A 12,509-nucleotide genomic window follows, 5' to 3' on the forward strand; every position below is an offset into this window, starting at 1 on the left:
TACAACAGACTTGGTTGAACTCCATTGATCACTGAAATCTCCATTAAACCCTATCTGATCTATATTCACAAATTCATCATATATCGAATAAAAAACCATCAGATTTCCATAAATTTCTTTAACGATTAGACCCTATAAGCCAGAATCTAGTCAATTCATAATGTCAAACATCTATAGAAAACCAGGTACAATTTCAATAACTCTAACTAAAATACTGAAGGATCAAAATATTGAAATCAAGTGAATCAGAGTATATTTCAAAGCTCAATGATGAATGAACTAAAAGCACGGAAAAGCTTTATTGAATAGATGGTTTGTTAATTTAGTCAAGGTTACTACTTATCCCATATTTCTTGATACTAAATATATAACAGTCTCAGTTAGTAATTCACCAGATGTAACTTAAATTTACTTTAAATTCAACTAATGTTGTTTATTTGAATCGTCCCATTGATGTTTAGGACAGCAATTGATCAGTCTCTTATTAGCATATGTGTATACTATGCGTATTGCCTCGAAATGGCAGTAAGAGACTGATGATCAATTGCAGTCATAAACATCAATGGGACGATTCAAATAAACAATATTAGGTGAATTTAAACTTCACTCCATTGAACAATCAAATGGCTATCAGGATTCAGTAACTGAGTGAATAACGCGATGGTGTTTGAAGCTAAAGGTACTGGGTTCGAGACCCGGAGTGAACATTAATTCTGAGATGCAGGTACATCTAGCTGACGAGTCCCAAATAGAATGAAACGTACATCAAACTGGATTTCACTGTTAACCACTATTCATGCTTCCTTAAATTTTCTTTATTACGTTACTTTTTTAGTTTCAAAATTGAATCTAGCTCGTTTTATTTCATTGACAATTGGGTATCTTTGTTTTCTAAATATACAAAAAAAACAAACCTCTTATCCCTTGGAGATACTTTTTACTTTCATTTATTCCGTTTCTTCTTTTTTGTTTTCTCCTCATATATATATCTCTGATAGATTGTATGCAGTGATAATGGTAAACCAAGTCTGACATCAAGTCATGTGATTAAAGTGATTGTACAAGATTTAAATGATAATCCACCAGTTTTTACAAAAGATTATTATAATGTAAGTTGAACTTATTTATTGTGATTGGTTAATCTGAAATTAGTTACTATGTGCATTTTTTTGTTGTTTATATGTAAAAAGAAAAAGAAAAGTTGATAAAGATGTTTGTCTGTTTTTGTTTTCTGGTTATGTAATACAGGTACGTTTGTTTTATTTAATTTATGCTAACATATAAATATTGGTACAAAGGGGGCACCAGATACATATGCACGGGCTGTGACACTGCCCAGGTGCCTAAACTGAAGCAGGTGGTTTTCTTATGGAGTCATACTCGGAGCTTTTGACCTGAAGATCTGATCCACAAGGTAGTGGAGCATTGTGAGGAGATGCAGTCCCATGGTAGCCGCTGACCAACGACTGATTCATATGCTATTTGTTCCCTCAGGATACTGGAGTCCATGTGCACCATTGGTTTGGAATGAGGGTTTTCCAACTCCCCTAGGTGGAGTTTCCGTGTCCACCAACCCGGTTAAAGCACCGTACATTGAATTTTCGTCCTCTCAATTTCGTAGTCAACACCCACTGCCTCGAGAAGGCAATGAGTATGACTTCCCTGGCAGAGGCTATATACGCGTTGCCATGTGAGAGCATTTAGAGAGGGAGAGTGGACTCTCCCCACTCTCGGTGGTACCAGAGCGTTTGGGAGCTTTGTACGTATATAAACAGTTTGAAATCAGTCCTAGACAGCATATTCACTGAATGAAATATTTTAATGAAATTATAATTAACGGAGGATCTTTGAACGGATACTGTAGTGATTGTAAGAAAATTCACCTACTTACTAGGGTCTAAAGAAGATTATAAATTAGTGAAAGAAATTAGAATCAGAATTCAGAGTTAGAAATTAGGATAGGGTATTAGAGCTAGATTTTTCATAAAGAAGTGACATCAACTACAATCCTAAAATACTGTTTAAATAATTTAAACAACAGTTTATTTGGAAAGTGTGAGATATGAATGAATTCTCAATATACAATTGACAACATACAGGATATTCAGACTTTAAACTAGTTGCTATACTTCAGGGAATAGAAGAGGGTGCAACTAAATGATATGGAGTATCTTGGTAAATACTTCATTTGCAAAATATCAATCAATTGTTCCAAACTTTATTATTCCTTCCTTTTCATACCAATCGTTCTCTGTTCTTGTTCTTTTGTATTTGATCTTTTCAACCTCTTGCTACCAGGGTTTCTACTTTTCATTGATGTTACATACTACTTATATCTGTCGATATCAGTAGCACTTACTACAATATTATAAGATAATCTAGAGAATTAGGTCAGCATGAAGGATCAGACAAACATGATAATTACTATTAAGCAGTTCCCATTTGATGTGAATCACAATATGACAATAGTCATTTTCAAGCTTACATATGATCACATATACAACCTTAATTGCTTGTGATCAGCACGACACCACTGTACTACTGAGTTAGAATACATTTATGTAAATTTACTCTTAAGTGATAGTACTGTAGTGAATGAAGACTCAGGTGGGGGGTGGGTGGGACCAATTTCTTGTTTGATGCAAAATTATAAAGTGCTTTCACAAAATATGAAAACCATACATCAAATACATAAGTTGCACATCTTCTATCACTTGTCCTTTACATACTTTATAATGCTTTCATTCTTTTCTTCGATTGAATCTTCCCAATCTTCTTCACACATGCACTTCACTTTCGATTGATGTTATATACTACCTATATCTGTCAACATAAGTAGCATACACCACAGCACCTTTAATTATTTCACTTTACTTACATCTGATACTTTAGCTTATTAAGATTAGTCCTATGACAAATGTTCAGTTAAAGTAATCTTCTTAATTATATCTTCTCTATCTTGTATCAACTTTATCATGTTATCAGTAGCTGGCTAGTTTATGATAATTATAACTTATATGCTTATGCTAACTGATCACTGAGAAGTAACCAATTCTAGTAATGTACATTCACTTCATGTTCTTATATGAAGATGAAATGAAGTGTTTGTTCGTAATATCTCTACCAGTAATGAAACAAATATCCTTCATGTGACAAACAATCGTTTATAATGAATCATAACAAAAATGAAGCTTCAATGTAAGGTTTAGAAGTTTTCTTTCAATCGTATAACGTCGATTACGTTCACAAAATGATTCTGTAATAAAAGTGATCTTTATATGAAATAAATAGAAAATACCTAAATCTTAATTAATGACTTCATGATCCGAAGTATTTCAGTCTCACATAGTCAGTGAGACGGAGATATGAACTAGTATGGTTAGTAAATATTTACCTAGCAACCAAACCAATGATTGTCTAAAGTTTAACTTGAGACTTGATAGAATTCAAACTATGTTATATTCACTTGTTGTTATATACTTGTACCTTCATATTGTTATTTTGGACTGCAATTGATCAATCTCTTGTTAGCAAATGTGCGTCGTGTGCGGACTGCCTCGATATTGCTTTAATTCACAAGCTTTATAAGCAAAGATGGATAATGGCTAGCAGTGGAATCCAGGATGCGCGTTTCGTCCGATTTGAGACTCTTCAACTGGATATACCTTCATCTCAGAATTGATGTCCACTCTGAGACTCGAACCCAGTAACTTTCGCTTTAAACACCATCGCGTTATTCATTTAGCTATAGAGTCCTGGGTAAACATCAACTCTGATATGCAGGTACATCCATCTGACGAGTCCTAAATAGGACGAAACACGCATCCTGGATTCCACTGCTAGCCACCATCCATCTTTGGTTATCAAACTATGTTTGATCTAATCATTAGTTCCCAGATTACTTCCTTATAAATGTATTGATTATGATATTGGTATATGTGAGTGTTTTTCCCCCCTTATTATTATTTTGACAGTTTTTTGTTCAAGAGAATAGTCCAATCAATACATTGGTTAATAAAGTGTTAGCAACTGATGCAGATAGTGAAAAGAATGCTGAAATTAAATATCAAATTAGTCAAGATGGTAAAGAATATTTTAGTATTAATCAATTAGATGGAAGTATTTATACAAAAAATGATATTTGATAGAGAATTAAAACAAAAGTAAGTTTTATTTTAGTAAATAATATATATATATATTCAATAAGATATTTACTTACTGACGCCTGTTACCCCTCGTGGAGGAGAATAGGCCACACACCAGCATTCTCCACCCAACCCTGTCTTGGGCAATCCTTTCCAGTTCTTTCCAGTTAACATTCATCCTATTCATATCTGCTTACATTTCCCGACGTATTGTGTTCGTTAGCCTACCTCTTTTCGTCTCCCCTCATGATTTCAAGTTAGCTCTTGCCTCGTGATCCAGTTTGATGATTTCCGTGATTTATGTCCTGTCCACTTCTAACTTTGTTTCTTAATTGCCTCCTCATCTGGAAGCTGGCTGGTTCACTCCCACAGCAGGTAATTGCTGATGGTAATCAATCAACGGAGTATCTCACATAAACAATTGTTCATAAACCATCATCATAAACATTTTTGATGTTGGTTGTAGTAGTTCTCGAAGTTTCAGTTCCGTACAGTAGAAGATGGTTACACCATTTTAATGGAAGAACTGACACCGTTTGATGCCGGCTCAGTGGTCTAGAGGTTAAGCGTTTGCGCATGAGACCGAAAGTCCTGGGTTCGAATCTCATGTGCAGGGTCATGGATGTGCACTGCTGAGAAGTCCCATACATAGACGAAACGGACGTTTAATGCTCTCAGGTTTTCACTAATAGTCTAATATTGATCGGTTCGTGTTCTCAATTAAAAAAACTCAAAAATCCCCCTAACCCTCTACTGTTCAATTACTTTATCCAATATTCAGATACTTCAATGCATTTTACTATACATTTTAATTTGTAAATGAATGCCTAATCAAAAAAATTGTACGTCAAATTAAAGACTACAAGTGATCAGTTTCAATAACAAACATTCAATATCTAAGTCCGATTATTTGGATTCAGTCCATAAAACGTCGTAGACTTCAGTTCTACGTTCACTGGAACTCATCAGCAAAGTAATATCTCGAATCCTGAGAGAACTAATCCATATGATTATAATCAAGTATCTGGGTCAATCTTTACGTATATTAAGTATAGAATTATTCAATGATTTTCCCTAATATCATCTTTCATTTCTTTTCTTTTTTCCCTAAGTTATCGATTTCAAGTCTATGCTAATGATAATGGTCAACCAATTTCATTGACAACAACGACTACAATTGAAGTAACTATTATCGATGTAAATGATAATACACCACAGTTTGTTGGTTTAGATCGTGATAATTGTTATCATTTTCGGATAGCAGAAAATCAACCACCGAATACATATGTTGGTATGTTAAAACATTTGCGATTGTTTGTTGCTAAGCAGTTTGTTTTTTATACAAGATTTACTTGCGATTTGTACAATAGTTTACATGGATACTGTAACATAGAGTTATAATATATCACAAATGAGATTTGTTTCTATGTTGAAATGTTGAGTAGTCATCAATAAAAGAGTCATAAATTGGGATAGAAAATTTTATCCAGTATTCTATCATTGATAATGATGATTCTTGGATCAGTACAATGTACATTTCCTCTTGTTCAGGGTTTTTATACCGAATAGGTAAATATCTAGACGCAATCTTTATGATGTACCGACCTTAATTTTGTCATTGTATTATCAGATATCAGTAAGGTATGTTTTGTAAACTTAGAAAAAAAAACTTATTTGTGTGTGGTAAATAGATGGAAACCAAAATATTTCAGCTACTAACTAGTTACTAATAAATGAATGTTGTACAATATCTATGTTGTATCAATTATCTGATTGAACAGTCCAAATTTTTTCACAACTGGAACTCTAAATAAACATAATTTAATTGCATATAATTGAGATCATGGGTTAATTGAAGCTAGACCACCATGGAAAACCTATAAGCACTCGACGGCCGTTTCGTCCTGTCGTGGGACTCTTCAGCTGACTCATCAACTCACTGAAGACATTAGTGAATGGTTGCTCAATTTCGTGGGTTATTTAAAGTTGATATTAACACCGTTGAATGCCGGCTCAGTGGTCTAGAGATTAAGCGCTAGCGCACGAGACTAGTAGGTCATGGGTCCGAATCTCGCGAGGCGGGATCATGGATGCGCACTGATGAGGAGTTCCACAGTAGGAAGAAACGGCCGTCCAGTGCTTCCAGGTTTTCGATGGTGATCTAGCTTCAATTGACTCATGATCTCGACTAGACCATCATGGAAAAAACTTGGAAGCACTGGACGGTCATTTCGTCTTATTGTGGGACTTCTCAGCAGTGCGCATCCATGACCCGCCTCTCGAGACTCGAATCTAGGACCTATCAGCCTCACGCGTTAGTGGTTAACCTTCAAAAACCACTGAGCCAGGATCCAACGGTGTTATTGTTTAACTTCAAACAATCCACAAATGTAGTTCAATAAAAGATCTAATTTAGGATTGAAATATAAACAACAAGAAATCTGGGCGGTTTAGAGCGTACGATTCAAGTCGTTGAAAATGGCTTGAATCGAATTGATTAACTTAACGTACACTCATTTACTTGACTTTTTTTTTTAAAATGTATCACATTCTTGATTAAATAGAAGACTGAATTCATTCTTCTAATTGGATTCATACACTCATTTATTCATCTTCAACTGTAATCTCTTCTAATGAATTCGAGTTGATTTTTTTTTCACTGAATGCCATTTCTTGCACAAAATATGTATCTTACATACATTATTGCTTTCAATGATTACTTACTTAGTTACTTGCTTACGCCTGTTACCTCTCTTGGAGGAACATACACCGCTCACCAGCATTCCCCATTCAACTCTGTTTTGAACAAGCCTTTACAGTTGTTTCCTGTTGTTTCCAGTTACTATTCATCTAAATTTAACAACAAAGTTTTTTTTTAGCCTAAATTCAAACAAATAATACTAAATGAATTTAAACTGCACCCTATCGCACAAGCAATTTGGCCATCAGGACTCAGTGGCCGAGTGGATAATGCGATAGCGTTGGAAGTGAATGATACTGGGTTCGAATCCCGGAGTGAACATCAACTCTGAGATGCAGGTACATCCATCTGACGAGTCCCAAATAGGACGAAACACGCATCAAACTGGATTCCACTGCTAGCCACTATCCATCTTTGTTTACCATGCTTGTGAATTAAGGCTATATCGAGGCAATACGCACAGTGTGCACATATGCCAATTGGAGACTGACCAGTTACAGTCCTACACCTTCAATGGAAAGATTCAAACAAACAATACTAACAATACAATACGAACAATACATTCCTTTTACTTTCTCTTACGTAACAATCATAAAAAATATGTAGTTGTATTCAAATTACTGAATTCTTGTTCATTGTATATGACATATAGTGTCATAGTTTATGACAAGTGATAACACAAAAATGTTACCGTTTTATGCCTGTTCATTAAAACTCATGTAAAACCTTTACTCTTTATTTAGATAAGTGACATTTGTTGGGTTTTTTTCTTCAGTTGGTCTTCTATGGATTAGCTTAGTATTAGATTTGTAATAGATTGTGTGATGTGTGCTACTGATGTCGACAAATATAAGTAGTATGTATCATGAATCAAAATTGAAATGTCTGGTGGCAGAAGGTTAAGAAGATTGAAGAGAAGAGAACGAGAACAAAGGATGATTGGTGTGGAAACGAACGAACAATCATATCTGAGACAATTGATAGACATCCTGCAAATGAAGTATATATTATATGGTGTAGAAAGAAGAAACTGGAAGATATCCGTACCAGAATTCTATCGCCTATTGAGCAGGAGCCTAACATGACTCTGCAAATGGTCACAACCGAGTGTTAAATCTCAAACATGACACCGCGATGGTACAGCAAAAGGCAAAGACTTTCGATTTCGCTTCAATAAATGCATTCAGATCTTCCAAATCTTCCAAACAAAACAAGGCGAACGCACAGCAACCTTCTGGTAAACCACCATCACCATGTTGGTTTTGTGGATCATGGCATTTTGTGAAGTTATGCCCGTTCAAGAACCACAAATGCCACCATTGTCATCATCTCTTGTTGTTTACAGTCATGGCACGCGCGAAGCAGACTGCTCGCAAGAGAACAGGTGGAACGTCTCGTGCTAAGGCCAAAACGCGATCAGCTCGTGCTGGTCTGCAGTTCCCAGTTGGTCGTGTCCATCGTCTCCTTCGCAAGGGGAACTACGCATAACTTGTCGGGGCTGATGCACCTGTCTATATATTCTCGTTCACTACAACGACAGTGAAAAATCATTGTGATGTTGTGTAAAGTATCTTCAAAATAAGACTTATGAATCAACTCAACATGACACATTTCATATTTACTCACTGTAATGAATAAAAACATTTTCACTGCTGTTATCGACTGGTTGGAAAAAGCGGAGAGGTGGTCAGTGTATGACATGGTGCCGTGGTATAAAAGAGAGCTGCAAAGGACTGGATTCTGTTGACCCTTCACGACTCCCTGGATGGGGTCCGAGAGATGGCGCTACACAGTGGCTAGAGACGTTATCAGATATGGCTCAGAATAGAAGCTAATAGCGATCCTGCTGTAACCTTCTTTTATTTTGTTCATAAAGAGTGGTCATAACCTCCTTGACTGAGAGAGTTCTTCTGGTTGTACATTTCAGTTCCCTCCACCATTACTCTTATTTTTTATTTCATTTTATTTTTATATGTGCACCTTACCCCTTTCTCTTCCCACTTTCATTGTTTTGTGTGACGCATATACATCTGGTGCCTCCTTGCACCAATATTTATGTGTTTAAATAATCCTAGCACTGGAAATAACCCTTAAAGAACACTGTTCATAAATCATCAGGCTATCCACTGAAGCTAAAAATTAAAAGTTCCCTGTTGATGTATTGGATTTGCCATGATACATGTCATAAATATACTACTTAAACAATTACTAAACCAGCGAACTTAAAATAATCTCATATCATATGTTTGCTCTCTACATCTAATGTCGCATGTAAACTGGTGTGAATTCTGTAATTATTATTTTCAGTTTATATTATTATTATAAATATGTTTCTCTACCAGCCTCTTATAACAAGTAAGTTTAGTAAAACGATAGGTAAACATGTGTAACTCACGTTCACAGCCCTGAAGAAGGAAAACATTTTTAAGATAGATGGTGGTTGGAGGTGGTCAACAGAAAACCCTAGATCCAAGTTTCATGCTACTTGGCACTCGTCAGCCAAGTGTCCCCCATAATCTTGAGGGAACTGGTGCTTCCTGACGAAGCATAGTGCATGCAGTGTTGAGCCATCTAGACTAATGGCTACATTGCAGCTTCATCGATAGCATTCGATCTGCACTAAGAACGACTTGACACACATGATATTCATTACCACCCAGTAATCAATCAATTGTGAAAACAGTAATGTTAGTTCCTCTAATTTTAAATCACTCTGTATTTTTAATCAAAGATTCCATCTAAGAAATGTATACCTTTTTTATATTGTTCAAAACATTAAGTAATATCTTACTTAACTGATAGTATAACTGGATCTTTTCATAGTTGAACTCATGATTTAATCGAAGCTAGACCACCATGGGAAACCTGGAAGCACTGCATCGCCGTTTCGTCCTATTATGAGACTCCTCAGTGGCAGTGCGCATCCACGAGCCCGCACTCGCGAAATTCGAGCCCATATATATCAGTCTCGCGCCAGAGCACTTAACCGATAGACCACAGAGCCGGCAGCCAACGGTAGGTCCTGGGTTCGAATCTCGCGAGTGGAGGATCATGGATGCGCACTGCTGAGGAGTTCCATAATACGACGAAACGGCCGTCTAGCGCTTCCAGGTTTCCATGGTGGTCTAACTTCAATTAACTCATGATTTCAACTATGAAAAATACTGAAATCTCCACAAAACACCTTCTGATAACTGGATCTAATTATGAAATACTATCTAAAGTAACTTTTTTTCAAATCCTATTTAACCATATGATATCTATCACTCCTATTCTCTTGTTACTATCATTATTATATAAATATTCTTTTCGGCTCCACATCATAGTAGGAGACAGTATTACAATGAACTAAATAAATTATTCATTTCAACCGCCTAATCTTTTATTAAATCAAATACAAAAAAAAAATACAAAAACAACAACAACAAAAGGATCAGTTATTTTCTTTATTGGTTTTATGAAGAAAATTGTTTCTGGGGTAAAAAAGAAAAAAGAAAAATAGAGAAAAGAAAAAAAGAAAACAAGAAAAAACAACAACTAAAAAGAATCGATTATTTTTCTTTAATAATTTAGTTGGTGGTTTTAAGTTTTTTATGAACAAAATTGTTTCTAGGGGAAAAAAAGGCACTTTTATTTTTTATTTTTATTATATAATAAGTGTAATTAATCAATTATTGTTTCGGCATTATTTACTTTCTCAATAATGATGTATATGTTATGTATTTTTTGTGTGTACAGATTATTATTCTTTATGCTTAAAAATGGCGCCATATATAATAATAATAATAACATCAGCACTCAGTAGCTGAGTGGATAACGAGATGGCGTTTGAAGCGAAAGATACTGGGTTCGAGTCACAGAGTGAACATCAATTCTGAGATGCAGGTACACCTAGCTAACGAGTCCCAAATAGGACGAAACGCACGTCCTGGATTCCACTGCTAACCACTATCCATCTTTACCCATAATAATAAAAATTATTATTAATATTATTATTATTGTTAAAAGTATAAAATATTCCATTTGTCGAATCAAAGCTTTATGGTCACTTAGAAATTGTTAATAATTAAATTAACTTAATGATATGCCAATCAACTTTTAAGCTTGATTGATAACTAACAATTAAAAAAATTTTTACTTTAATATCAGCTTATATAGTTAAGATCATGAGTCAATTGAAGTTAGAACATCATGGAAAACCTGGAAGCACTGGATGGCCGTTTCGTCCTATTATGGGACTCCTCAGCACTGCGCATCAACGATCCCACCTCACGAGATTCGAACCCAGAATTTATCAGTCTCGTACGAATCTCGTGAAGCGGGATCGTGGATGCGCACTGCTGAGGAGTCTCACAATAGGAGAAAGTAGCCGTCTAGTGCTTTTAGGTTTTAATTTCAATAACAAACAAAAATTAAATTAAATCATTTAACTCCTTTTGTTGTCAAGCTATAATATGAATTACATTAAAAATCAAATGAATGAATACGTTATTTGTTACAAGGTTTATTAAGGTAACATTTCATGTATTCTAATCAGTTTTTATCACAAACTAAGGACGATTGGTGAATTTTCAAAAACAAAGGTGTATTAAAAGCAAAGATAAATATTGGCTAGCAGTAGAATTCAGGAATCGCGTTTGGTCCTATTCAGAACTCGTCAGCTGGATGTACCTGTATCTCAGAGTTGATGTTCACTCTGAGACTCGAACCCAGTATCGTTCGCTTCAAACGACATCGCGTTATCTACTCAGCTACTGATTTCTGATAGCCACTTGGTTGTGCAATCGGGTAAAGTTTAAATTCAATTAGTATTGTTTATTTGAATCTTCTCATTGATGTTTTACGACTGCAACTGGTCAGTCTCTTATTGGTATATCGAGGCAACACACACAGTATTGAATAAATAATAGGTTATATTATAAATTGACTAAAGTTGAAAATGTCAATTATCATGATGTTGACCTAATTTTTTCTTAATTGATTCATATACGGTAAACTTAGACCAGTTTACTATATAATTGATGACTAAATAGATTATCTATTTTAGTTAATGAATGATAAATTCCGATAATGAAGTTTAATAAATCCTGTACTATTTTTCACTAATTAACCCATTAGATGTAGTGCTTTGGCTTGGACTTATAGATTCTAGGCACAATACATCTGAAACTTCCCAAGTGTATAGATGTAGTGCTTCGACCTAGACTCATAGATTCCAAGTGAAATGCATTTGAAACTTCCCAAGTGTATAGATGTAGTGCTATAATTTAGGCTTACAGATTCTAGATACAATCCATCTAGAACTTCACCACGTGTATAGATGTAAAACTTTGACTTAGACTTATAGATTCTAGATACAATCCATCTAGAACTTCCCCAGATGTATACTAATCAAATATCAAATATCAGAATAAAGCATTGCAATCAATCTTTCATGTTTTTTTCAACAATGATCTAATTCAAATCAATCAGAAATCATTATCCTTTGATAACAATCAATAACAATTTTGTTTCTAGTCTACTTCTAGTTTAACTAATTTACGACATGACTCAGAATCGATCACAATGGTGTAAGTGTATACACTCTTTGTCTTCTCTTAAACCTTACGATTAAAATTGCTTCATAACGTTCGTCCTTCCTATACTATATCCTTATATACAAC

The 12,509-nt window shown here is 35.0% G+C and overlaps 1 protein-coding gene across 1 annotated transcript in view; it reads left to right on the forward strand.

Moving 5' to 3' along the window:
- Smp_151620 (cadherin-related) overlaps window positions 1-12,509 on the forward strand; it is a gene marked incomplete at both ends in the record, with an annotated part of 49,582 nt that overhangs the window by 16,163 nt on the left and 20,910 nt on the right. Inside the window, 3 exons of the mRNA XM_018795152.1 lie at window positions 1,010-1,109; window positions 4,114-4,163; window positions 5,258-5,436. Coding sequence (XP_018649494.1) covers window positions 1,010-1,109; window positions 4,114-4,163; window positions 5,258-5,436 — 329 coding nt within the window. The remainder of the gene's footprint in view (window positions 1-1,009; window positions 1,110-4,113; window positions 4,164-5,257; window positions 5,437-12,509) is intronic.

Source organism: Schistosoma mansoni, chromosome 1 (assembly GCF_000237925.1).
Source record: "Schistosoma mansoni strain Puerto Rico chromosome 1, complete genome".
Classification (NCBI taxonomy): Eukaryota; Metazoa; Platyhelminthes; class Trematoda; order Strigeidida; family Schistosomatidae; genus Schistosoma; species Schistosoma mansoni.